Raw genomic sequence first — 27003 nt, forward strand, 5'->3', positions numbered from 1 at the left:
ACACCTTGGACCTCCATTTTGTAAGGGGTTCCATCCATATCTTCACAGCAAACCATCTGCACCTGTCACTGTCCACAGACCTATTCCACCTGCTCAGGGAAAGGAAACAACACACCTTGGACCTTGATTTGTAAGAAGCTGAAATAACTTATCTCCATCATAACTATCCTAGAATCTGGAATCATGTCCAACAGCACGGATTTACTCCAGATACTAGATGCAGTCTGGGTCTCAGAGATGGGACCACAGTTTGAGATTTGATTTTATAAGGAGTTGGATCTACCTGTCTCTGTTGGAACTAGCCTGCAATCAAATCCAATAGCGTGTATTTACTTCAGACACTGGATGCAACATTGAAGATTTAAGGATTAGGGACACATTTGGGACTCAATTTTGAAAGGAGTTTCTCCAAGTTTTCATAGCAGCCGTTCTTGAGAAACACCCAACAAAGCTGATTTACTACAAGACACTGGCTACGGTCGAGCACGGTGGCTCACACTTGTAATTCCAGCACTTTGGGAGGCTGAGGCGGGCGGATCACTTGAGGATAGGAGTTCAAGACCAGCCTGGTCAACATGGTGAAACCCCATCTTGTCTAAAAACACAAAAAAATTAGCCGGGTGTGGTGGTGGGCGCCTGTAATCCCAGCTACTCGGGAGGCTGGGGCAGGAGAATCGCTTGAACCCAGGAGGCAGAGGTTGCAGTGAGCCAAGATCACGCCATTGCAATTCAGCCTGGGCAACAAGAGCGAAACTCCATCTCAAAAAAAAACAAAATGACATTGGATACAATATTGAATTATTGCTGGGGACACATTGGGGGCTTGATTTTGAAAGGAGTTGGGCTGTCAGTTTTCTTAGCTGCCATCACTGAATAATGCCCAAGAGCAAGGGTACACTTGAAACACTGGACATATTGAACTCATAGTGTTGGGGCCGTACTTTGGAATTAAATTTTTGCAGACTTGGTTCTTCTACTCCTCTTGATAAAAATGATCCTGGATTCATGCTTTAAACCACTCCAGACATTTGGTGTCTTCTAGAAGATTTAGGAGCTGACAACATTTTGGCCAGGCGCAGTGGCTCACACCTGTAATCTTAGCACTTTGGGAGGCTGAGGCAGGTGGATCACTTGAGGTCAGGAGTTCGAGATCAGCCTGGCAACGTGGTGAAACCCCATCTCTACTAAAAATACACGTGCCTGTAATCCCAGCTACTCGGGAGGCTGTGACAGGTGAATCCCTTGAACCTGGGAGGTGGAGGTTGCAATGAGCCAAGATCATGCCACTGCACTCCAGCCTGGGCAACAGAGCGAGACTCTGTCTTAAAAAAAAAAAAAAAATCTGAGAACATTTCTAGGGCTGCAATTTTGCAATTTTGCCACCAGGAGTTGGAATTTTTCATGGATTCACCCAACAGGATTTGCTCAACACATTCCACAAAGTCAGCAAGGCTGGTTCAAGAAACCTCCAAAAGGTCTGAGAGAGGCCGCCTGGCACCATCTTGTCACCCTTGCATCCCCTTCCTTTGGGAAGTGGAAGCTGGAAACTTGGGGCCGTTGGAGCTGCAATGGGTGGGTGCTTCTTGCACAACTCTTGCTGATTTCATTTTAGTTACTTTATATCTTTTGTTATGATAAATGGAATATTTTCATTGTATTCTAGTTTCTGAACTGTATCAATGCAATTGATTTTTGTCTCTGATCCAACAACTTATCATTAATTCTAATAATTCATTTGTATATTATTTGAGGTTTTCTATGTGGACAGTTTCATCACCTGAGAACAATGACAGTTTGGTTTCATCCTTGCTGCTCCTTACATCCCTTTACTTCTTTTGCTTTTTAAATTTTATTATTTAGAGAGGGGGTTTTGATCTGTCACCCAGGCTGGAGTCTAGTGGTGTGATCCATCTCACCTCAACGCAGCCTCAACCTCCCAGGCTCAAGCAATCCTCCCACCTAAGCCTTCCAAATAGCTGAGACTACAGGTGTGCACCACCACGCCTGGTTACTTTTTGTATTTTCTGTAGAGATGGGGTCTTGCTATGTTGCTCAGGCTGATCTGGAACTCCTGGACTCAAGAAATTCACCCGCCTCTCCTTCCCAAAGTGTTAGGATTACAGGCGTGAGCCACTGTACCTGGCCTTCATTACTTCTTTCCAGCCCTTTTTTTTTTTTTTGAGATAGAGTCTCGCTGTCGCCCAGGCTGGAGTGCAGTGGCGCGATCTCGGCTCACTGCAGGCTCCGCCTCCCGGGGTTCACACCATTCTCCTGCCTCAGCCTCCCGAGTAGCTGGGACTACAGGCTCCCGCCACCGCGCCCGGCTAATTTTTTGTATTTTTAGTAGAGATGGGGTTTCACCGTGTTAGCCAGGATGGTCTCGATCTCCTGACCTTGTGATCTGCCCACCTCAGCCTCCCAAAGTGCTGGGATTACAGGCGTGAGCCACCGCGCCCGGCCACCAGCCTTCTTTTTAACATAAACATTTAACGCTGTATTTTCCTAAAGTACTTTTATTTTTAAAGCTACATCTTATAAGGTTCAATATATAGTGTTACTATCATTCCAAGTATTTTTTTTTTTTTAGAAGTGTGCATGAAGTTGCTTTAAGACTGTGAAGAACCATATAAGCAATATTATTATCATCAACTTGCTCTCTAACTCTGGGCAGAAAGCGATCTAATTAAAATTGGCTGTGCTAATCTACTTACACTAATGTCTACTTTTTTTCTTTCACAACCAGGCTTCATTTGCCTCACTAGAACTACATATTTGGAATTCTTATATCTCATGGCACAATCCATAAATTTATGAATCAGTAACACAATGAGTTAGTGCATTTTAACATTTACATAGTTTTTTCTTCTCCAAGTTTTTGTTATTGTTTTTTAATTATATTGTAGACACACTAAACAGCTTATATGATGCTGCTTCTTTGGTATTTGAGATTTGCAAATGTTCCATATGTGCTTGAGAAAAACATATATTCCTTAAATGTTGGGTAAAGATTTCTAAATATATCTACTTGGCTGGGTGTGGTGGCTCACACCTGTAATCCCAGCACTCTGGGAGGCTGTGAGGTAGGTGGATCACTTGAGCCCAGGAGTTTGAGGCCAGCCTGGGCAACATGGTGAAACCCCGTCTCTACAAAAAAAATAAATAAAACAAAGTTAGCTGGGCATGGTGGTGTGTGCCTATAGTCCCAGCTACTTGGGAGGCTGAGGAGGGAGGATCACTTGAACCTGGGAGGTGGAGGCTGCAGTGAGCTGAGATGACACCACTGTACTCCAGCCTGGGCAACAGAGCAAGACTCTGCCTCAAAACAAAACAAGATTTCTAAACATATCTATTAAGGAAAAATTAAATAGAAAACTTGATTAGATCTCTAACAAAGAGGCTGAACTGGTAGTCAACTCAGAAGAATGGTATTAGAAGTGAGAAGCAGAAAAAACACAGGAATTACATTTTTTGTTCAGCGTTAAGGAGATTTTGCAAGATTAAAAAAAAAAACACACAAACCAGAAACTGATCATAAAGCTATAAGCAGTCTAAGCTGAAACTAGGAAAAGAAAGCTATACCATTTTTTTTTTGGTAGAAATGATTGTGATGCACAAATTTTTTTATTTGATCATTTTAAAAAGACAGAGCAGAATCACATTCATTTTCTTAATAGTATCACTGTAAACATAGCAAACTTTGGCGCTCTTAGATTGCTCTGGGAATTTCTGAAGAGTTGACCATGGCAGCCTGGTAAGCCTTTTCTTTTCCCCCAAAGCTCTCCGGCCCTTTGCAGAAAGAGTGTTGGTGACAACTGATGCTAACTAAACAGCATGCGGTTGAGCTTGTCAAATCCTTTCCACCTCTTCCCATAGGCAACAAGGTGATGTGGCTTAAAGGCATTGAGTAAGCAAGTAGGTTATCAGAGAACAGAGGGAAAATTCCATTGTAGGTAATTTCCAAATACTAGAATTGATGAACTCAGAGTTCAACTGCTCAGTTCCTTCTTCTGCTGACCTGATACAGATATAATCACAATAGATCTCAGATCTTTGGTCCATTAAGACATCACGGTAATGTACTCAGTTCCTTTGATTAAAATGTGTTGGAAAAGCCATCTCTGGGTGGAGAAGAGAAGTTCGTTGATTATAGTGATGGTACTACAAGAGGAAAACTGAGGCAGCAAAACAGTGGGCAGTGCCTCTTTCTTCTTGCACTCAAATGATTACTTCACTCCTGCCAGCTTTATAGTCCAAGCAAACTCTGCAGGGACAGCAGAGGGTGGCAACTGGGGCAGAGAGATAAGGAGACCTTTATCTGGATCTGTGGACCACTTCAGATCTCCTTGAATTCCCAGCATTGTTATCTGCAGAAAACAAAAGGGAATGAAACAAACTGGTAATGCACTAATGAGTATAGAATACAGGCTGACTATGGTGGGAAACAGCCACGCTGGGCCAGGGCAGGAAAGCCAGTCTAAAAGAGGTGTGAATATGGGAGAAACCTGGCAGGGAAGGAAGAAAGGAATGATCTGCCAATTCCTTTACAGAAAGTTACATCTTAGGACTGACTGAGGCTCCTTACTTTCGTAGTTGAGGTAGTTATGGGGGATTCAAGGTTTAAGACTCCATTTTCTGGCCAGTGCAGAAAAATGGCATAAACAGCTGATTCCTTTGAGGTATACCTGGGAAAACAGAAACAACACTGTCAAAGATACCTGGCTTGTTATCCTGATATACAACTTTATACGTTCCCCCTTTCTAATGTTAATTTTCTTTTCTTTTTTTTTTTTTTTTTTTTTTGAGACAGTGTCTCGCTCTGTTGCCCAGGCTGGAGTGCAATGGTGTGATGTTGGCTCACTGCAACCTCTGCCTCCTGGGTTCAAGCAATTCTTGTGGTTCAGCCTCCCGAGTCACTGGATTACAGGTGTGCACCACCACGCTTGGCTAACTTTTGTATTTTTAGTAGAGATGGCATTTTGCTATGTTGACCAGGCTGGTCTTGAACTCCTGGCCTCAAGTGATCCACCTGCATTGGCCTCCCAAAGTGCTAGGATTACAGGTATGAGCCATTGCACCCAGCTCCTTATTTATTTTTTTGAGATGAAGCCTTGTTGTCCAGGCTCTTGTTGTCCAGGGTGGAGTGCAGTGGCATGATCTTGGCTCATACAACCTCCACTTCCCAGGTTCAAGCAATTCTGCCTCAGGCTCCTGAGTAACTGGGATTACAGGCGCCTGCCACCATACCCTGCTAATTTTTGTATTTTTAGTAAAGATGGGGTTTCGCCATGTTGGCCAGGCTGGTCTCGAACTCCTGACCTCAGGTGATCCACCTGCCTCGGCCTCCCAAAGTGTTGGGATTACAGGCGTGAGCCACCGTGCCGGGCCTAATTTCTTTTTTTTAAGAGATGGAGTCTTGCTGTGTTGCCCAACACAACTTGCTATGTTTTGCTGGGCTCAAGTGATCCTCGCACCTTGGCATTCGAAAGTGCTGGGATTACAGGCATGAAACACCGCACAAGGCCACTCATTCTCCTTTCAATTATCTACCAAATCCCAGTCCTTGAGTCTGTCACTGCTACTAGGGAGCACCAATAACTCAATACCAATGAAGGTCTGCAGGAAGGAGGCAGTCTATAAAACTCTATCTGGTGATATTGTCTATTTTCCCTACCAATTGGGTTGTCTTTAAAAATTATCTCCTACACCAGTTACTTCAAATAAATAGAGCCATTTACCTTATTATTCAAATCTCTTTTCTACTCCAAATCCATGTGAAAATAGCAGAGACTATAACAAGGATAAGATATGCAATGAAGACAAATTTGTTGTTCAGAGATTTCTTTTTTTTTTTTCTGAGACTGCACCCAGCCTGTTCTGAAATTTCATTATGTTTAGAGAGGAGGATGAAAATCACTACTATGGTTTGAATGCATCTCCCAAATCTCATGTTGGAAACTTGATCCCCAAATTCATATGTTGATGGTATAGTATTTAGAGGTGAGGCCTTTGGGAAGTAATTAGGATCAGATAAGGTAATCAGGGTAGGGCCCCATGATAGGACTTGATGGCTTTATACGAGGAAGAGAGACCTGAGTGGACATGCCCATTCCTGTCCCCAACCATGTCATGGTGTAGCAGGAAGGCCCTCACCAGATGCTGGTGCTATGCTCTTGAACTTCCCAGCCTCCAGAACTGTGAGCTAAATAAACCTCTATTCTTTAAAAATTATCCAGTCTGAGCCAGGTGCAGTGGCTCATGCCTGTAATCCCAGCACTTTGAGAGGCAGAGGCAGGTGGATCACTTGAGGCCAGGAGTTTGAGACCAGCCTGGCCGACATGGTGAAACCCCGTCTCTACTAAAAATGCAAAAATTAGCTGGGCGTGGTGGTGGGTGCCTATAATCCCAGCTGTTTGGGAGGCTGAGGCAGGAGAATTGCTTGAACCTGGGAGGCAGAGGTTGCAGTGAGCTGAGATTGCGCCACTGTACACCAACCTGGGCCACAGAGTGAGACTGTCTAAAAAAATAATAATAAAATAAAAAAAAAATCTAGCCTGTGGGATTCAGTTATAGCAACAGAAAATGGACTAAGACAACCACTAAACAGAAACTCATCCAAAACAGAGGGATTAATAGAGGGATTAGATCCAGAGACCTAAGCTCTCTGGTATAATAAAAGTAGTTCCTTTTAATTTAACACTGAGTTTGTGCCTGGCACTCATCTCATTTAATCCTCACAACACTATAAAGTATCATCACTCCATTCTGTAGTGGAAAAAATGGGGCCCAAGATCAAATAACTAGATCCAGAAGTCCAAGTATGAACAGAAAGAATTTTGCATGGGGCTCTGTACAATCCAAGCATTCATTATTACTATTTTTAGGGGGCAGGGTAATAATCTCAATAAATTGACTGATGCTTTGTTGCTCCTTCCCTTTTCACCAAACCCACTCTCTCCCCTCACTAGTCAAAGATAACCTAGTAGCCTAAGACATAACTCAAATGGGGTACAAATTTCATAGGAAAATAACCTTTTGGATTTTCTCAAGGCAACTTCCAGCCTGGCTTGTAACACTGTGGACCCAAGGAAACAAGGAGATACCAGTTTCGGATAGGGCACTGTCCTGTTCTTACACACAACAGAAGACAAGACTCACCATACAGATGTTGTGTTCTTCTCCCATTGCACCCGCCATGGTTTAGAGGCATAGATAGCCTCCCCATTGATGCTCAGCCATTTCCCAACAGCAAGAAGCCTTTCTTGGAAGATGGGAACAATCAGTCCATCTTTAGTTGGTCCAATGTTCAGAAGATAGTTGCCTCCCAAACTTACTGTCTGAACCAGTTCCTGGAGAGAACAGAAACAATGAAAGTCTAGCTATGAATGCCAAGCCTGGCATCATGCTTAAAACAGACAGTAAGAGAAGAGAAAGAATCTAGGGCACACTCTGTTTTTTAAATATTCTCTGCTGTTTTAAATTTTTTTTTTTTTTTTGAGCCGGAGTTTCACTCTTGTCGCCCAGGCTGGAGTGCAATGGCGTGATCTCGGCTCAACTGCATCTCAGGTCACTGCAACCTCCACCTCCCTAATTCAAGCGATTCTCCTGCCTCAGCCTCCTGAGTAGCTGGAATTACAGGCATGCGCCGCCACACCCAGCTAATATGGTATTTTTAGTAGAGACAGGGTTTCACCATGTTGGCCAGGCCAGTCTCAAAACTCCTGACCTCAGGTGATCTGCCTGCCTCGGCTTCCCAAAGTGCTGGGATCACAAGCGCGAGTCACCGCACCTGAGCTAAAAATTCTCTCTCTATATATATTTTTGCCACTATAAAAGGTTAGGCTCATGTGAGTAAATGAAAAATCATGCTATATTAACTCGAATTTCAGGGAGTGGCCATGGAGCACTCCCTGTGACACTGTACTTCTCATGGTGCTGGGTGCAGTGGGAAGGGTCATGCCCCAGAAACATGAGGTGTGGGCAGGGAAGCTGAGAATTTCAGGACATTCCTTATGCATTGGGCTATATAAATGAACATGCTGCCCCTTTGGGAAAACTGCTATAAAGAGATACATTCTTTTTTTTTTTTTTTTTTTTTTTTTTGAGACGGAGTCTTGCTCTGTCTCCCAGGCTGGAGTGCGGTGGCACAATCTCGGCTCACTGCAACCTCTGCCTCCTGGGTTCAAGTGATTCTCCTGCCTCAGGCTCCCGAGTAGCTGGGACTACAGGTGCACACCACCATGCCCAGTTAATTTTTGTATTTTTAGCAGAGATGGGGTTTCACTATGTTGGCCAGGCTGGTCTTGAACTCCTGACTTTGTGATCCACCTGTCTGAGCCTCCCAAAGTACTGGGATTACAGGTGTGAGCCACCGTGCCCAGCCAAGAGATACATTCTTTAAGGCTTCTGGAGTGGGATTTGGGTGTGTGTGTTTTTACTGTGACCTTGAACAGGTATTATACATATCCAAGCAGCTCAGAAAAACTAAGGTTATATACAGAAAATTTTAAATTCATTATAGAATTTGAAGAATTCAGCCAGGCATGGTGGATCACACCTGTAATCCCAGCACTTTGAGAGGCCGAGACAGGTGGATTACCTGAGGTCAGGAGTTTGAGACCAGCCTGGCCAACATGGTGAAGCCCCATCTCTACTAAAAATACAAAAATTAGCTGACCGCTGTGGTAGGCACGTGTAGTCCCAGCTACGCGGGAGGCTGAGGCAAGAGAATCACTTGAACCCGGGAGGTGGAGGTTGCAGCAAGCTGAGATCGTGCCATTGCACTCCAGCCTGGGCAACAAGAGCGAAACTCTATCTCAAAAAAAAAAAAAAAAGAATTTAAAGAATTCATTATAAGAATTCATTACAGTACTCCAAGTGACACCACACCATTAACTTTTGATGTCTTCTTCCAGTCTTTTTCCTATGTAGTTAATTTTATATAGTTGTAATAATATGTAACTTATTTTATTTATTATTGAAAAAAAATTTTTTTTCAGACAGAGTCTAGCTCTGTCACCCAGGCTGGAGTGCAGTGGCACAATCTCAGCTCACTGCAACCTCTGCCTCCCGGGTTCAAGCAATTCTCCTGCCTCAGCCTCCTGAGTAGCTGGGATTATAGGCGTGCGCCACCACGCCCGGCTAATTTTTTTGTATTTTTTAGTAGGGACGGGGTTTCACCACATTGGCCAGGCTGGTCTCAAATTCCTGTCCTTGCGATCTACCCTCCTTGGCCTCCCAAAGTGCTGGGATTACAGGTGTGAGCCACTGTGCCTCATTTTTTAAAATAGAGATGGGGTCTCACTATGTTGGTTAGGCTGGTCTTAAACTCCTGCCCTCAAGCAATCCTCTTGCCTTGGTCTCCCAAAGTGTTGGGGTTACAAGTGTGAGCCATCACCATGCCCAGCCAATATGTAACTTTATTAAAAATAATAATAATAATAGAGATGGGGTCTTTCTATGTTGGCCAGGCTGGTCTTGAACTCCTGGCCTCAAAGGATCCTCCCACCTTGGCCTCCTAAAGTGTTGGCATTACAGGTATGAGCCACTGTGCCCAGCCAATATGTAACTTGTTTTTTCACTCAGTGCTCTAAGCATTAACCCATATTAAGTTTGTCAACACTTTTATGGTTACCAGGAGTTCGAGACAAGCCTGGCCAAGATGAAGAAACCCTGTCTCTACTAAGAACACAAAAACAAGCTGGGCATGGTGGCACGTGCCCGTATTCCCTATTTGGGAGGCTGAGGCAGGAGAATCGCTTGAACCCAAGAGATGGAGGTTGCAGCAGGCCGAGATCGCACCACTGCACTCTAGCCTGGGTGACAGAGTGAAGTTTGGTCATAAATAAATAAATACACACATACATACATACATACAAATAATCCTGGGAAGGACCTCTGCACAACTTTCTTGTGTAATTCTAATTATTTCCTTAGGACAGGTTTCTGTTAGTCTATTCAATGTCCTTAAAAGGGTTCTATTGACCTGCACTTCTATCCAGAGTACTTCCATCAGTCTTACATAAAAAAGCTGGTTTTGCAGCCATAAAAAAGAATGTGTCCTTTGCAGGGACATGGATGAAGCTGGACATCACTCTTACATAAAAAAGCTGGTTTTGCAGCCATAAAAAAGAATGAGTTCATGTCCTTTTCAGGGACATGGATGAAGCTGGAAACCATCATTCTTTTTTTTTTTTTTTTTTTGAGACAGAGTCTCGCTCTGTTGCCCAGGCTGGAGTGCAGTGGCGCAATCTCGGCTCACTGCAAGCTCCGCCTCCCGGGTTCACGCCATTCTCCTGCCTCAGCCTCTCCAAGTAGCTGGGACTACAGGTGCTCGCCACCACACTCAGCTAATTTTTTGTATTTTTAGTAGAGACGGGGTTTCACCGTGGTCTCGATCTCCTGACCTCAGGATCCGCCTGCTTTGGCCTCCCAAAGTGCTGGGATTACAAACGTGAGCCACTGCGCCCGGCCTAAAACCATCATTCTTAGCAAACTAACACAGGAACAGAAAACCAAACACCACATGTTCTCACTCATAAGTGGGAGTTGAACAATGAGAACACATGGACATAGGGAGGGGAACATCACACACCAGAGCCTGTTGGAGTGTGGAGGCTGGGGGAGGGAGAGCATGAGGACAAATACCTAATGCATGCGGGGCTTAAAACCTAGATAACAGGTTGATAGTTTGCAACAAACCATCATGGCACATGTATACCTATGTAACAAACCTGCACGCTCTGTACGTGTATCCCAGAATTTAAAGTAAAATTTAAAAAAAGAGGAAAAAATAATTAAAATCAATCATATAGTGTTAGAAGGTAATAATAATAATAATAATAATAACTGGTTTGAGATCCATAGTTAAAAAACAGTGAACTCAGGCCAGGTGCTGTGGCTCCTGCCTGTAATCCAGTGCTGTGGGAGGCTGAGGCTAGAAGATCTCTTGAGGCCAGGAGTTTCAGACCAGCCTGGGCAACATAGCAGGACCCTGTCTCTACAAAAAATTTAAAAATTAGCTGGATGTAGAGGTGCACACCTGTAGCTCTAGCTACTCACAGGAGGCTGAGGTGGGAGGACCACTTGAGCCCCAGGAGTTTAAGGTTACAGTGAGGTATGATCGTGCCACTGCACTATTGCCTGCATGACAGAGCAAGACCCCATTTCGTTAAAAAAACAAAAAACTCAAAGGTGCTCTTACCGAAATGATTTCAGATTCTTCTGTAACATCAGACATTGCCATGTCACGACGATAGCCCCAGGAAAACTTGTCAATGCTGGTGCACATCTCCCACTTGTGATCTGGCAAGCTCTGTGGCTTGAATTTATCTTCGCAGTTATAGTATCCTCCATGGTGACAGGAACAGTTCTGACCCCATCGGTCATTTACTACCACCTCATCCTAAGAAGGGAAAGAATATTCGGTCATGAGGAGTAAAACCACTTGACTTCTTTATGTAATGCACTTTGGTAAGGCTCTATTTGGAAGCAAGAAAGTTAGTCTAGAGCAGTGGTTCTCAACTGGGGGCAATTTTGCTCTGGAGGGGACATTTGGTAAAGTCTAGAGACATTTTTGATTGTCACAACGGGGGTGGTATGCCATCTAGTGGGTGGAGATCAGGGATGTTACTAAACATCCTACAATGCACAGGACAGCCCCCACAGCAAAGAAATATTCAGCCCTAAATGTCAACAGTACTGAGGCAGAGAAACCCTGCAGCAGAGATACACGTCAGGGCTGGGAGAGCTTGCTTTAAAGATCATCTGGTAAATCACTTATTCTATAAGAGGAGAAATGGACAGGAGAGGACCTGCCTGGGGCCATGCCCCTAGGCAGTTTCAAAAGCTGGAACTACAAATCAGGTATCTGAACCCATGGCAGGCTGTTTTCCAACTATATAATCCCAACCTTACCTAGGTAAAAAAAGTCTTAAGCCAATCCCACTCAAAAAAAAAAAAAATGCAAATTCTTTTTCTTCCTTCGAGGTTTAGCTGAAGAATGACAAATCATACATGGAATATCTTAATGTAAATGTTAAATGCAGCATTTTTTATTTTTTTTTATTTTTTTAATTTTTTTGAGACAGAGTCTTGCTCTGTCACCCAGGCTAGAGTGCAGTGGCGCGATCTCGGCTCACTGCAAGCTCTGCCTCCCGGGTTCACGCCATTCTCCTGCCTCAGCCTCCCGAGTAGCTGGGACTACAGGCGCCCGCCACCACGCCCGGCTAATTTTTTTTGTATTTTTAGTAGAGACGGGGTTTCACCGTAGTCTCGATCTCCTGACCTCGTGATCCGCCCGCCTCGGCCTCCCAAAGTGCTGGGATTACAAGCGTGAGCCACCACGCCCGGCCAAATGCAGCATATTTTATAACAGAGTGGCCAATACAAGATAAAAACTGAAACCATTTGGGAGGCCAAGGCAGGCAGATCATGAGGTCAGAAGATAGAGACCATCCTGGCTAACATGGTGAAACCCCGTCCCTACCAAAAATACAAACAATTAGCTGGGCATGGTGGCACATGCCTGTAGTCCCAGCTACTTGGGAGGCTGAGGCAGAAGAATCGCTTGAACCTGGGAGGCGGAGGTAGCAGTGAGCCGAGATCGTGCCACTGCACTCCAGCCTAGGCGACAGAGCGAGACTCCATCTCAAAAACAAAAACAAAACTGAAACCATGTTCAACTCATCACGGCAAAAGGAGATTAAATAAAAGTTTAAAATTCCAATTTCTTGCCTGTTTTAGAGTCATTCGCATTGGTATGAAGTTTCTCCTATGTAAGCTAGTTAAGTGCCAAAGAGAAATAGAAGAATAGTCATTATTTGTAACTAGTTCAATCCAATGTCTGGTACTCGATTATCAATGTCTGGGCATCATGGGGTCACAGAATTGAAAAGGATAACTCAAGATCAATTCAAGAACAGGTATGTAAAAGCCATTTCAGAGAAAAATGGGGTATTAACAATCCTAATTCTTCATTCAACACCTACCCATCCACTTATTCAATAAGTATTTACTCAACAACTACCATGGGGCTCACACTGTGGGCAGATACTGGGTCTCCAAGGTGAATAAAACAGAGGTCTTGCCTTCAACCATCCAGCAGAGACTAGCAGAGGAGACAGATATGTGGACAGTTACAATATGACATCATAGAGTTTATACCTGGTTACAAGATTATCAAGGGCTTTGATGTTCATAGCTGGCTCCACCACCTAGTAGTCAAGGGGTCTTAGGCAGGTAACTTTACCTTTTTTTTTTTTTTTTTTTGAGAGAGTCTCACTTTGTCACCCAGGCTGGAGTGCAGTGGCGCCATCTCGGCTCACTGCAAGCTCCGCCTCCCCGGTTCACGCCATTCTCCTGCCTCAGCCTCCTGAGTAGCTGGGACTACAGGCGCCTGCCACCACGCCCGGCTAATTTTTTGTATTTTTAGTAGAGACGGGGTTTCACTGTGTTAGCCAGGATGGTCTCGATCTCCTGACCTCGTGATACACCCACCTCGGCCTCCCAAAGTGCTGGGATTACAGGCATGAGCCACCGTGCCCGGCCAACTTTACCTTTTAAGTTAGTTACCTATCTATAAAAACAAACAAACAAAACTAACCAAACAAACAAAATCCAAAGGCAAATATCACCCACCTCACAGGGGTTTGACAGGGAGGGATAAAAGTGACAGTGTGCCCAGACTCTGGCTCAGAGTGAATAAAGGTGTCTCCTTGCCACACCTCCTCTTCCTCAGAGTCCTCAGGTGATGTGAACACTCCCTGTACTCTCAGCCTGTCAAGGACAGACACAGCCATGCACTCCTTCATCCCACAGAAGCTAATGCAGTACCCTCCACTTTGGCATTCAAGCCAGTGTCTATGGATTGTGGAGACCTCAGGACATACTTCTACTATCATACTGTTCACCCTACAATGTACTTTGTTTGTATGTCTGTCTTTCTCTTCAGACTGTAGTTCCCTAAAAGCAGAAACCATTCATTCAGTATTTCCAAGGCTTAGCATGCGGCATGCTACGGCACCGGCTCTCAATAAATCCTGGTAGAAACGAAGGAGAATCTACAGTCCCCATATGCCTGCGAAGCTACTGTGAAGATGGGTTGAGACACACCCACACAGAAGGTCCTGGTTGCTTAGGAATTATTGTTTAAGAGAGGCCGGCCGGGAGCGGTGGCTCACACCTGTAATCCCAGAACTTTGGGAGGCTGAGGTGGGTGGATCACAAAGTCAAGAGTTTCAAGATCAGTCTGGCCAACATGGTGAAACCCCATCTCTACTAAAAATACAAAAAATTAGCCAGGTGTGATGGTGTGCGCCTGTAATCCCAGCTACTCGGGAGGCTGAGGCAGGGGAATTGTGTGAACCCAGGAGGTGGAGGTTGCAGTGAGTCGAGATCGTGCCATTGTACTCCAGCCTGGGCGACAGTGCGAGACTCCGTCTCAAAAAAAAATAAATAAATAAAAAGCCAAAAAAGCTCAGGCTGTCTAGCTAGTCATGCTTCTTAAATGGCACTGGGGTTGATATTTTCTCCCCTTTCCGAATCCTGCATCTTTGGCTAGTCATTTTTCCTTCTGTGATACTCCTTAAGCACAAACACTAGACTGTAACCTCACATAGCAAGCGACCTAGCTCCAGGGGTATACACCCTGAACATATATATACATAGACACCATTTCAGAGACAAATGGGGTATTAACAATCTGAATTCTTGGTTCAACGCCCACCTACTTTTCCTATTATTCAGCAACTACCATGAGGCTCACACTGTGGCAGACACTGAGTTTCCAAGGTGAATAAAAGAGTTCTTGCCCTCAACGATCCAGCAGAGACTAGCAGAGACAGATATGTGGACAATTACAATATGACATCACATCAGAGTTCATTACCCAGGGATGAACTGCACATCTGGGAGGTCACAAACATTCATCAAGTTCCAGAAAGCCACTTTTTTTTTTTTTTGAGACGGAGTCTCGCTCTGTTGCCCAGGCTGGAGTACAGTGGTGCCATCTCAGCTCAGTGCAAGCTCTGCCTCCCAGGTTCACGCCATTCTCCTGCCTCAGCCTCCCAAGTAGCTGGGACTACAGGCATGTAAAAATTAGGCCCGGCCTAATTTTTGTATTTTCAGTAGAGACGGGGTTTCACCGTGTTAGCCAGGCTGGTCCTGAACTCCTGACCTCGTGATCCACCAGCCTCGGCCTCCCAAAGTGCTAGGATTACAGGCGTAAGACACCATGCCCGGCCTTAGAAAACCACTCTTAATCTGTCTCTGTGCATCATATAGAATCTGTTTTTTTCTTTCTTCCCATTTTCTGAGCTTAGTAATAGAGACCCAATGAGACCCTTAGACTTTTTTTTTTTTTGAGAAGGAGTCTCGCTCTGTTGCCCAGGCTGGAGTGCAGTGGTGCGATCTCGGCTCACTGCAAGTTCTGCCTCCCAGGTTCACACCATTCTCCTGCCTCAGCCTCCTGAGCAGCTGGGACTACAGGCACCCACCACCACGCCTGGCTAATTTCTTTTTGTATTTTTAGTAGAGACGGGGTTTCACTGTGTTAGCCAGGATGGGCTCGATCTCCTGACCTCGTGATCTGCCTGCCTCGGCCTCCCAAAGTGCTGGGATTACAGGCATGAGCCACTGCGCCTGGCCAAGACCCTTAGAGGTTTATGAACTACCAAGGTACCTCAGTACAAACTGGTTTTACACTTAAGATTTTTCTTTTAAATCCACAACAAATCTAGAACATGTACAATTTTGAAATTTGCTACAGTGAAGATTAGGGTTTCTGCTACTTTGCAAGTACACTAAAATACAAACTGTAAATGGGCAGCCATTATGCACTGCCTAATAGTGTTGATTATAGGGAGGGGTATGGGGTAGGCAACATTCCCCCAAGGATTTGGATATAAGGGAAGTGAGTGTGCTCCTTGAGAGTTAAACTATAAAATCAACATAGAGTAGGTGGGATTGTAGACATTTGCATTTTATTCCTGCCATTTAATTTTGTATGTTTTGTATATCTTATATGTTTTATTTATTTATTTTTTTGGAGACAGGGTTTCGCTGTCACCCAGGCTGGAGTACAATGGCGTGATCTAGGTTCATTATAGCTTTGATCTCTTGGGTTCAAGTGATCCTCCCACGTCAGCCTCCCCCCACGTCAGCCGCCCGAGCAGCTGGGACTACAGGTCCATGCCACCACACCCAGCTAATTTTATTTTTTGTAGAGATGAGGTCTCACTATGTTGTCCAGGCTGGTCTTGAACTCCTGGACTCAAGTCATCTGCTTGCCTTGGCCTCCCAAAGTGCTGGGATTACAGGCATGAGCTGCTGTGCTTGGCCTGTATGTCTTTTATATGTTTTCTTTATATTTTATTATATGTTTTAATATCTTTTTGGTGGTTTTCTCATTTATAACATTTATTTGCTTAATAGAGTTTATTTTTTCTGTAGTGGTCTGGAAATTGTAATTACTATTTTTAGTCTACTATGTAAATTTACCACTGTTTAAACCTATATTGTCAAAGTTAAGAACTAAAGGAGATTGTCGGGCGCGGTGGCTCACGCCTGTAATCCCAGCACTTTGGGAAGCCAAGGTGAGTGGATCACCGAGGTCAGGGACTCGAGAGCAGCCTGCCCAACATGGCGAAACCCTGTCTCTACTAAAAACACAAAAATCAGCCGGGCAGGGTGGCGGGCGCCTGTAATCTCAGCTACTTGGAAGGCTGAGGCAGGAGAATCACTTGAACCTGGGAGGCAGATCACGCCACTGCACTCCAGCCAGGGCGACAGAGTGAGACTCTGTCTCAATTTAAAAAAAAAAAAAAGAACTAATGGAGAAGAAAGCTTATACTCTAAGGGAGCCAGGGAAGATTAAAGGAGAAACCTTTACCATCCATTAAGTGCCCCAGTCCCTACTGCCTCCATGTTGATATTCCTGTTTATTATTGCTGTGGCTGCTGTTGTCTACTCCAGAGTTTGGCTCCTTGCACTTTCTTTCTTCATAGGAGATAAATAAGAAAGAAGTCATATAATCACATACCTTGACGGGGCTATCATTGTAGAGCCAGGAAAGAAAATTTGTGGAGTTCCAGTAAGTATCAGGACATTCCCACTCCCCATCAGACCAGATCAGATCAGGTTTATAGCTGGAAGACATGTGATCAGGAAAGAGCTTATTATCTGAATATGTTCACGGTAAAATCTTATGGACCTTTTTTTTTTTTTTTTAGAGATGGGGTTTTGCTATGTTGCCCAGGCTTGAGTCCAGCAGCTATCAACATGTACGATCATAGTGCACCATAGGCTCAAATTCCTGGGCTCAAGCGATCCTCTTGCCTCAGCATCCTGAGTAGTTGGGACTACAGGTGCACATCACTGCATTTGACTTGTGGACTGATTTTTGCAACAAATATTTTAAAATTAATCTTCCTCCATTTTGAAAGTATATGGCATAAAAATTATCACAGTGCAGAGGATGTGGAAAACCGAAAACATTTGCTAATAAAACCAGTTTGCTAATAAAACCACCATTTAAAACAAACACAGCAGGCTGGGCGCAGTGGCTCACACCTGTAATCCCAGCACTTTGGGAGGCCGAGATGGGTGGATCACGAGGTCAGGAGATCGAGACCATCCTGGCTAACATGGTGAAACCCCGTCTCTACTAAAAATACAAAAAAATTAGTCGGGCGTGATGGCAGGCGCCTGTAGTCCCAGCTACTCGGGAGGCTGAGGCAGGAGAATGGCGTGAACCTGGGAGGTGGAGCTTGCAGTGAGCCGAGATTGCTCCACTGCACTCCAGCCTGGGAGACAGAGTGAGACTCCATCTCAAAAAAACAAAAAACAAACAAAAAAAACCCACAGCATTTTGGTATATTTCCTCCCGATCTTTTACTTTCTTCTTTTTTTTTTTTTGAGACTGTTTTGCTTTGTCTCCCAGGCTGGAGTGCAGTGCTATGATCTCGGCTCACTGTGACCTTCACCTGCTGGGTTCAAGTGATTCTTGCGCTTCAGCCACCCAAGTAGCTGGGATTACAGGTGTGCGCCACCATGCCTGACTAATTTTCGTATTTTCAGTACAGACAGTGTTTTGCCATCTTGGCCAGGCTGGTCTTCAACTCTTGGCATCAAGTGATCCACCTGCCTTGGCTTCTCAAAGTGCTGGGATTTCAGGCATGAGCCACTGTGCCTGCCCTAATATTTTTCTTTATGCCTTTTAGAAAATGGAGGTGTAATCAGCATACAAACAAGTTGGTTTCCTTTCGGTAACTAATTCCAATTAAGAATGGTGTTTCAAGGAAGCAAAGGAAAAAAAATGGTGCTTCAGGACTATAAGACTAAGATTTGCTTTGAAGATGTTTTAAGAGTTGGAACTATTCATAAAATGCATTTTTGTGGATAATTACCAAAGTCTGTACTGTAAAGGATTTATGGAATCCACTGGAGCCCCATTTGTACTTTAGCATATTATTACTCTGAGCCCTATAAGGCATGTATGTTGTGTGTATATATATAAATACATATGTATATACCTATATGGTAAGCATTATTATTCTCATCTGAGCAGCAAGAATTTGATGCTCAGTAGGGCAATTTGTTTTAGGTAACAAGGCTTGTAAGTAACAGGAGGTGGAACTCAAATACAAATCTGCCTGATGCCAAACTGTCCACTGTACTCCATAATTAGGCAGGTAAACTCTAGGAAGATCACTAAGTGGCAAGATACAACACAGATGGTCTGTGATTTACTGTGTATAAGAAATTGTACTAGGCAATTTAAACTCATTACCTCATTAGTTCTCATGATTCTAGGATATATTATTATCTCATTTCACAGATAGAGAAACCAAGATCTTGAAAGATTAGTAGTTTGTTCAAGGCAACATAACCAAGTACGATAAAAGAATGGGGATCTCAGATTCAGTAATGTCTAAATCTGTCCATGTCTCTGATGGTCTCTTACAATTGTTACTATTTTCTTAAGAGAAGTCATCTGGATGGAATCTGAATACAAGGTAATTTTTCTTTTCTTGAGACAAAGTTTTCCTCTGTAGCCCAGGCTGAAGTATGGTAGCAGGATCTCGGCTCACTGCAACTGCCTCCCTGGTTCAAGAGATTCCCCTGCCTCAGCCTCCCGAGTAGCTGGGACTACAGGTATGCACCAGCACGCCTGGCCAATTTTTGTATTTTTAGTAGAGACGAGGTTTCACCGTGTTGGCTAGGCTAGTCTCGAACTCCTGACTTCAAGTGATCTGCCTGCCTCGGCCTCCCAAAATGCTGGGATTACAGGCATGAGCCACTGCGCCTGGCTAAAGGTGATTTTCCTTTGCTCTAAAGTGAGGGTCCAGGCAGCTGCCTCTGAAGCTTTAAGGGTCTACCGTCCTCGATGAGTCCCCAGGCTCGAGAAAGGCAAACGGGGATAAAACATTGTGAAGAACGAGTGACAAATCCCTAAGTGAAAGTGATCATTTAAAAAATAATGGTAATAACAACACCCTTACTTTGTACCAGGCACCGTGACAGATACATTTCACATACTATTCTGAGCCCTACAAAGAAGGCATTATTATCCCCACTTTACAGAGTGAGAATCAAGCTCAGGAGAGTGTTCTGTTTAAGGCGTGTAAGTAACAGAAGCCAGAATTCAAACACGAATCTGCCTGATGCCAAACCACCCCCTCTCCAGGGTCCTGACATAGGGAAAATGGCATGTAAGAAGGGAACTAAAATTTTGACTTTCTGCCATCCTGGGTTTTGTGTGATTGTTTCAATGTAGAAGGCAATATGACCACATGACAGAAGTTCTGAAAAGCAGGAGGAAAGAACATATTTTGTCTTAATACAACCACCACTTTTTATTATTTTGATGTCTTTTAGGTTTTTTTCATATCTATCCCTTCTCCACTTTAACGGTACCCTATAGGAAGCTCTGATTTCATTGATAAAAGTCGCAGGGCCAAAATATTTCAGTGTCTTACCTATTAACAAGGTCGTACAGCTCTGGCATTGTTTTTGCACTGACAAAATACTGTGTTTTGAAGCCATTTTTCTTATCAAGTAGATAGAGTGGATGGAACCACTCTAAGAGTGAGTGGTATAGTCCATAGCGGATGTTCCTTAAACAGAAAAACAGAACGGCAACTGCCATTAAGCATAGAACAAATAATTTATTTTAAGGAATATCAGTTCTAGCATTTTTTCATTTCAGTGGCACTTACTCATAAGAGCATGTAGAGAGGGATGGGATCCAAAACCATTTCCTTAAATTATTCACCATTCACTTAAGCAAAATGAGGTTTACTGTGTTTTTGATTATACACATAACTACCTTTTATACATAAATAACACCAAAATGTTATTTAAACCATCTTTTATCTTTTAAGTCAATTATCCCAATAGAGTATAGTCCTGCAGGACGCGGTGGCTCATGCCTGTAATCCCAGCACTTTGGGAGGCTGAGGTGGGAGGATCCCTTGAGTCCATGAGTTTGAGACCAGCCTGGGCAACACAGTGAGACCTCGTCTCCACAAAAAATTAAAAAATTAGCTGAGTGTGGTGGTGCGAGCCTGTAGTCACAGCTACTTGGGAGGCTAAAGCGGGAGGATGGCTTGAGCCCAGGAGGTAGAGATTGCAGTGAGCTGAGACTGTGCCGCTGGAGTCTAGCAAAGGCGACAGAGTGAGACCCTGTCTCAAAACAAAAACAAAACAAAACAAAAAACCATATAGTCTTATTTTTTAAAAATGTCTTCCCTGTCAATCATAAAATTTCATATTTAAAGAAACTGGAAAATAGAAAATAAAATATCCAAAGTACTCTTACTCAGAAATAATCATTAGTAACATTTTCCACACAGCTGAAGTGAATATAGGTTTATTGTTTTATTTATCTAAGATTTACTAATAGTTCTTTTTCTTTTTTTTTCTTTCTTTCTTTTTTTTGAGATGGAGTCTCGCTCTGTCGCCCAGGCTGGAGTGCAGTGGCGCGATCTCGGCTCACTGCAACCTCCGCCTCCCAGGTTCATGCCATTCTCCTGCCTCAGCCTCCCGAGTAGCTGAGACTACAGGTGCCCGCCAACACACCCGGCTAATTTATTTTTTATTTTTACTAGGGACAGGGTTTCACTGTGTTAGCCAAGATGGTCTCGATCTCCTGACCTCATGATCTGCCCACCTCGGCCTCCCAAAGTGCTGGGATTACAGGCGTGAGCCGCCGCGCTGTAGTAGTTCTTAACATACACAAAATGAAATGTGGTTGATGACCTATTTTCATATTTAATAAAGCTTGCTTTGGGTTAAGAATGGTGAGTGTTACAAAAACCTTATAATGCAAGAAGCAATTACACAGATAAAAAACAACTTAAGTATTTCATCGTATGACCCAGGGACTAAATAAAGATGGTAAAAATCATGACTCCTAAAGTCCATATCTAATCAACATCTCAGAGTTTTACAGCAGGACTATAAGCAAAGCACAGTGCTGAGAAACAAACTGAGCAGGTGACAGGAGTCAGCAAACTCTTTTTGTCTTTTTTCTTTTTTTTTTTGAGACAGAGTCTCGCTCTGTCACCCACGCTGGGGTGCAGTGGCGCGATCTTGGCTCACTGCAACCTCCGCCTCCTGGGTTCAAGTGATTCTCCTACCTCCGCCTCCCGAGTTGCTGGGACTACAGGCAAACGCCACCATGCCCGGCTAATTTTTGTATTTTTAGTAGAGACAGGGTTTCACCATATTGGTCAGGTTGGTCTTGAACTCCTGACCTCATAATCTGCCTGCCTCTGCCTCCCAAAGTGCTGGGATTACAGGTGTGAGTCAATGCACCCGACCAGCGAACTCTTAAAGATCCAGATAGTGTTTTAGGTTTTGCAGGCCATTTGGTCTCTATCTTAGCTCTCAAATTGTAGCTTGAAAGCAGTCACAGACAGTGCATAAATGAAGGCATGGCTGTGTTCCAATCAAACTTGATGATTTACACAGACACTCAGCCTACTCCTCAAACAGGACATCAAGTAGCATCGTAGTCTATGTTGGGTATCCTTCATCTAACCAGACATGGCCATGAACTTCTGTAATGGTGTCCCCTTTGGTCACATGAAAACTGTGAAGCATCAAACACTGCCAATTCAAAGGCCAGACGCCCTTCTGCTACTTGCTAAATGCAAACCTAGAAATCACACGAGAGTAGAGAAGGTACAGAACTCTTGACGGCCAGATCCAAAGAGATAACAGAGTAACCATCCCTAGACACCCACCTCTCCCGGAGAGCTGTTCCCAATTCACCAACCAAATCCCGATGAGGCCCCACATCCTTGGAGTTCCAGTTCCAAGACACAGGACTCGGCCAGTTTGTGAAGCCTTCGTGATGCTTTGTCGTCAAAACTACATACCTGTGGACAGCAAAACCACATGAGCAAAGGAAGTGGGCAGTGAACTTGCATGAACTTGCCCAGCATGCTTGAGGCTTTTTAAATGCCTGAAAGAACTTGACCACAACAAATGTACTTGTACCAGTGACTATATTTGTGATATTCAGGAAGCTGCTGCAGTCACAATTCCCCTTGGGCATTGCTCCAAGAATGGAAGCAGATTTGAGGAAGTCCCAACCCTCAGTCCCCAGCGAAGGAGGAGGCCCAGAGGGAAGGAAGGAGTGGGTAAGGGAAAAGAAGTGCACCTTAGCTCTCTGATTCTTCAACACTTCTGGTAGGAATGATTAACTTTCTTTCACTCTTTGCCCTGAAGGAGAAAGATCTCTACTGGAAATGGCAGATAATAGAAAACTAAGCCATTTGCTGGCCAGGCATGGTGGCTCACACCTGTAATCCCAGCACTTTGGGAGGCCAAGGTGGACGGATTACCTGAGGTCAGGGGTTCAAGACCAACCTGGCCAACGAGGCGAAAACCCATCTCAACTAAAAATAACCGGGCATGGTGGTGTGTGCCTGTAGTCCCAGGTATTTGAGAGGCTGGGGCATAAGAATCACTTGAGCCTGGGAGACAGAGGTTGCAGTGAGCCGAGATCATGCAACTGTACTCCAGCCTGGGCTACAGAGCAAAACTGTTTCAAAACAACAACGACAAAATAAGAAAACTTTCTAGAAAACTAAGCTGTTTGGTTTACCAAGCCTACATAAATTGCCTCTCATTTATTATAGAGGTGACAAAAGACCCAATAACTAGGAGAAAAGGCCAGTGTTGAAATAACAACCAAATCACTCAATATTTAATTTGCTTTTATGGCAGAAAAATAGGTAATGCACTTTATGGTTCAATCACTGGCCAGAGTAGGGAACTCCAGGACTTGAAGGGCCAGAGAGTATTTTAGGCTCCGTGGGGCACATTCCTCTCTGTAGTGTATTCTTCTTTAAAACATTTTACAATCCTTTAAAAATGTAAAAACCATTCTCACCTCATGGGCCTTAAAAAACTGGCAGAGGACCAATCCCTCTGGCCAGTTTGCAGACCCTGGTGCAGTGGAAACAACCTTGACGTCATGAGACCTGGAGTCTAGGACATTATATTCCTTCCTCTCTTTGGGCCAGTCATCTCATCCATGAAATAAAAGGCATGGAAAGAGGTTAGCTCCCAGATTTTAATTTTTCTCACTTGTAAGTTATGGATCCCTAAGGCCCCTAGGAGACAAACACTTCCTCTGCTTAATCAAGTCTTATACTCCCATACATTTAATGGTAAACACTAAATGCCAGTTGTAATTTCTCTTTAGTACAAGTGAATCCAAAGTTCAAGAGAAACGAAAACCCGGAAGATGGCTGAGGAACCAAGATAAGGATGGAAGACTGCTCTAAGCCAGGGGCTGGGGAAACCTCCCCACCTCCATTCTTACTCTTCTCCAACCCACTTCTCTCCCAGCAGCCGAATGAATCTTTCTAGAAGCTGAGAGTAACCACTCCCTGACTTAACACCTGTCAATACAGGGCTCTCAAGGCTCACTCCTTCAGGACAAGCCCCTGCCTTGACAACTTCATGGGTCCTGGTCTCCCCTTATCCCCACCCCAGCGCTCTCTACTCTGTTCTCTGAACCAGCCACCCCCAAGTTCCAACAGTTCTCAGAGAGAGTCAGACCCTTCTTGGGCACTTCCTACGTAAAACGGATTGAGAGGAGCAAACGAATGACTATCTGTACTGTTGCCCAAATACACTGCACACCAGAACTCCCCTCTTAGAGACATTAGAGCTAAAGGAAAGGATACAACCCCTTTCTATAACCATAGAAGAGGCTGCAGGGAGGCTGAAGTGACTTGTCCAGGTTCACAGTTGAATTAGAACCAGGCTCCACACCACTGATTTGAAACCCTGGAGTCCTGATAGTGCTGTCAATCTGGAAGGGTCATCAGGTATGGCCTAACTCAGCCCTCTCGGTGCACAGGTGTAGATACCCAGGGCTTCCCAGCCCGCCATCTCCCTGAACCTTCATTTATCAGTCTCCAGTCAAACGCACCTCCTCCTCCTCATCAGGTGTGCCAGGCTCACTCCTGTGGCCGCAGGAGGCCACACGCGGGCCCCGGGGTCATGGGGGCGACCGGCAGGTGCGCGCCCCGGCTGGCCGCCCAGCCCCACCTCCTGTCTGCCGCCCGAGCCGGGAAGGGGCGCCGCTCCCCGGGACCACACTCACTTGGCGCCCGCGGCCTGGAAGAGGTCGGCCCACTCCTCCGGGTGGAAGAAGCGCGCGGTGAACTGCGGCCCGAAGTCGGCGTAGCTGAAGCCGGGCGGGTAGTTGTCGCGCATGAAGCGCTGGTACTGCGGCCGCCCCTCGCCCTGCCAGTGCCACCAGAACCACTCGCTGCCCCAGGCGGGCACCGAGAACACGCCCCAGTGGATGAACACCCCGAACTTGGCTTCGTCGAACCAGGCCGGCAGCGGCCGAGAATCCAGGCTCGGCCAGTCTGGGGTGTAGCGGCGCGGAGGCTGGGCCCGACGCACCGACTCGGCCGTTCCGAGGAGGAGCAGCAGCAGCAACAGCGCGGGTCCCGCCGGCCGCGACCTCATCGCCGGAGGCCGCATCACTACCCCGCGGCGACGCGGACCACTCTTAACGCGCAGGTGCCGGCGGGCGGCTCCGCCCACTCTGACTAACGATTGGCCTGGAAGAAAAAAGGGGTGGGACAACCTGGACAGGTTGGCCCGAGTCGCTTCCTCCTCGGGTCGGAGGAGCGCCCTCTGGTGCTCAAACGGGGAAAGACGCAGGGAGGCGTTGACAGCGCTTCGCTGAAGGACGAATAAAAACCTTGAAAAGGGACTTAACTGCGAGGTTAAATCGTGGAGGTGAGCAAGGCCCAGTGTGTGCGGAGAACTCACATTTAAGAAGGAGCCCATTGAGCCGGACGCAGTGGCTCATGCCTGTAATCCTAACTCTTTGCGGGAGGATCGCTCTGAGCCCACAAGTTGGAGACTAGCCGGTCTCTACAAAAAATAAACACAATGAGCCTGGCGTGGTGGTGCATGTCTGGGGTCCCAGCTACTCGGGAGGCTGAAGTGGGAGGTTCGGGATCGCTTGAGCCTGGGAAGTTTGGGCTGCAGTGAACCGAACCGTGATCACGCCTCTGGGAGTAGTCCATTTTGTCGCAGCAATCCTGCAGGGATAGGCTGAAGTCAGATCACGAGTTTTATTTAGTGATCACTTGGGAGCCATAGGGGGCTTTTGAGTTGTCCTGTAGCACAAGGCTGGAGGAGGAGATACCAGACTGGAAGGGTATCTAACAGCCCTGACAGAAATAAGGAGGTAGAGGGATGATGGGAGGGAACGTTATGAGGGGAGAGGAAAGAGAAAAGTGGGTACTGAAAGAGGGGGAGCGGGCAGGATCGTCTGATATTTACTGAGCTTTCTTTGGGAATTCCGAGGCATTTCAAATAGCTTAGCTTCTACCGAGATCGCGCCACTGCACTCCACCTCCTGGGCCACAGAGCCAGACCCTGTCAAAAAAAAAAGAAAGAAAGAAGAAAAGAAAAGAAAAAGAAAAAGGAAGTGGAGAGCCAAGAGGACCCAGGCCCAAGGACTGCCTGGCAGGGAAGTTCCCCAGTTCCCCAGTTCCTGTGCAATTTGTACATGCTGCACATACTCAAACGGGAGGTGAGGCCATTAGCGAGGGAAATAACAGAAGTCAGAAGTCTCTGACCAGACAAAGTGGCTCACTCCTGTAGTCCCAGCACTTTGGGAGGCCAAGGTGGGCAGATCAGCTGAGGTCGGAAGTTTGAGACCAGCCTGGCCAACATGGTGAAACCCCATCTCTACTAAAAATACAAAAATTAGCCGGGCATGGTGGCAGGTACCTGTAATCCCAGCTACTTGGGAGGCTAAGGCAGGAGAATTGCTTGAACCCAGGAGGCAGAGGTTGCAGTGAGCCAAGATTGTGTGCCACTGCACTCCAACCTGGGTGACAGAGCGAGACTCTAGCTCAAAAAAAAAAAAAAAAAAAAAAAAAAGGAGAAACACAGTGTGGTTGTAAAAGGAGAGAAGTAGAAAGTGTGGAGGTGCGTTTGATCAAATGATTTTTAGAATCTAGTTTTATTCATTCAAGAAGTATTTACTCAATGCTTGTTTGTGCCAGGCACTTGGGCATTTTCTTTGCCAAAATGAGAAAGGATTCCACCGACGAATAAAGAAAGGCATGCTTCAACTTTAAGGAATGACAATACATAAACATGCAGATTCACCTTTAAACATTTATGCCACTTCTTTGCCTTACAAAAAGATTGGTGTCTGGGTTAAAATAAGATTTGATTTTCCAAAACATACGTCAGAGCTTTTCAGAAACAGTTCAGTTCCACAGATATTGACCAGATCCCTTCAGATGCTCTGCTGGGTCCTGACTGAGCACTGGGGATGCAGAAGTAAACCTGGAGCTCATCTCATTGAGGGAGGATAAACTAGTGACTGCCACTCCACACAGCCCAGAGGGTGGACTTTGTTCCTGGGTCTGTACTGAGTTGAATAGTGTCCCCCTAAACTTCTTGTCCACCTGGAATTTGTGAATGTGACCATATTTGGAAACAGGG

At 45.2% G+C, this 27003-nt stretch overlaps 1 protein-coding gene across 1 annotated transcript; it reads right to left on the reverse strand.

Annotated features, from left to right (window-relative positions):
* Nucleotides 1-3599: 3599 nt before the first annotated feature.
* FUCA1 (alpha-L-fucosidase 1) lies at nucleotides 3600-25101 on the reverse strand. Its single transcript, XM_003271606.3, has 8 exons — nucleotides 24623-25101; nucleotides 22245-22379; nucleotides 19974-20111; nucleotides 17036-17141; nucleotides 11201-11401; nucleotides 7156-7346; nucleotides 4583-4682; nucleotides 3600-4364 (listed from the first exon to the last, which is right to left on the reverse strand). Exons 1-8 carry the CDS (start codon nucleotides 25009-25011, stop codon nucleotides 4224-4226), a joined length of 1401 nt encoding a protein of 466 aa, XP_003271654.2. The 5' UTR covers nucleotides 25012-25101; the 3' UTR covers nucleotides 3600-4223.
* Between the last annotated feature and the right edge of the window lie 1902 nt (nucleotides 25102-27003).

Source organism: Nomascus leucogenys, chromosome 24, assembly GCF_006542625.1.
Source record: "Nomascus leucogenys isolate Asia chromosome 24, Asia_NLE_v1, whole genome shotgun sequence".
Taxonomy (NCBI): domain Eukaryota; kingdom Metazoa; phylum Chordata; class Mammalia; order Primates; family Hylobatidae; genus Nomascus; species Nomascus leucogenys.

Coding starts and splice junctions, on each gene's coding strand:
- FUCA1 (XM_003271606.3), bottom strand. CDS start 25,011: ATGCGGCCTCCGGCGATGAGGTCGCGGCCGGCGGGACCCGCGCTGTTG. Junction 22,380..24,622: donor TTCCAGGCCGCGGGCGCCAA/GTGAGTGTGGTC, acceptor TGCTGTCCACAG/GTATGTAGTTTTGACGACAA. Junction 4,365..4,582: donor TAACTACCTCAACTACGAAA/GTAAGGAGCCTC, acceptor TGTTTTCTGCAG/ATAACAATGCTGGGAATTCA.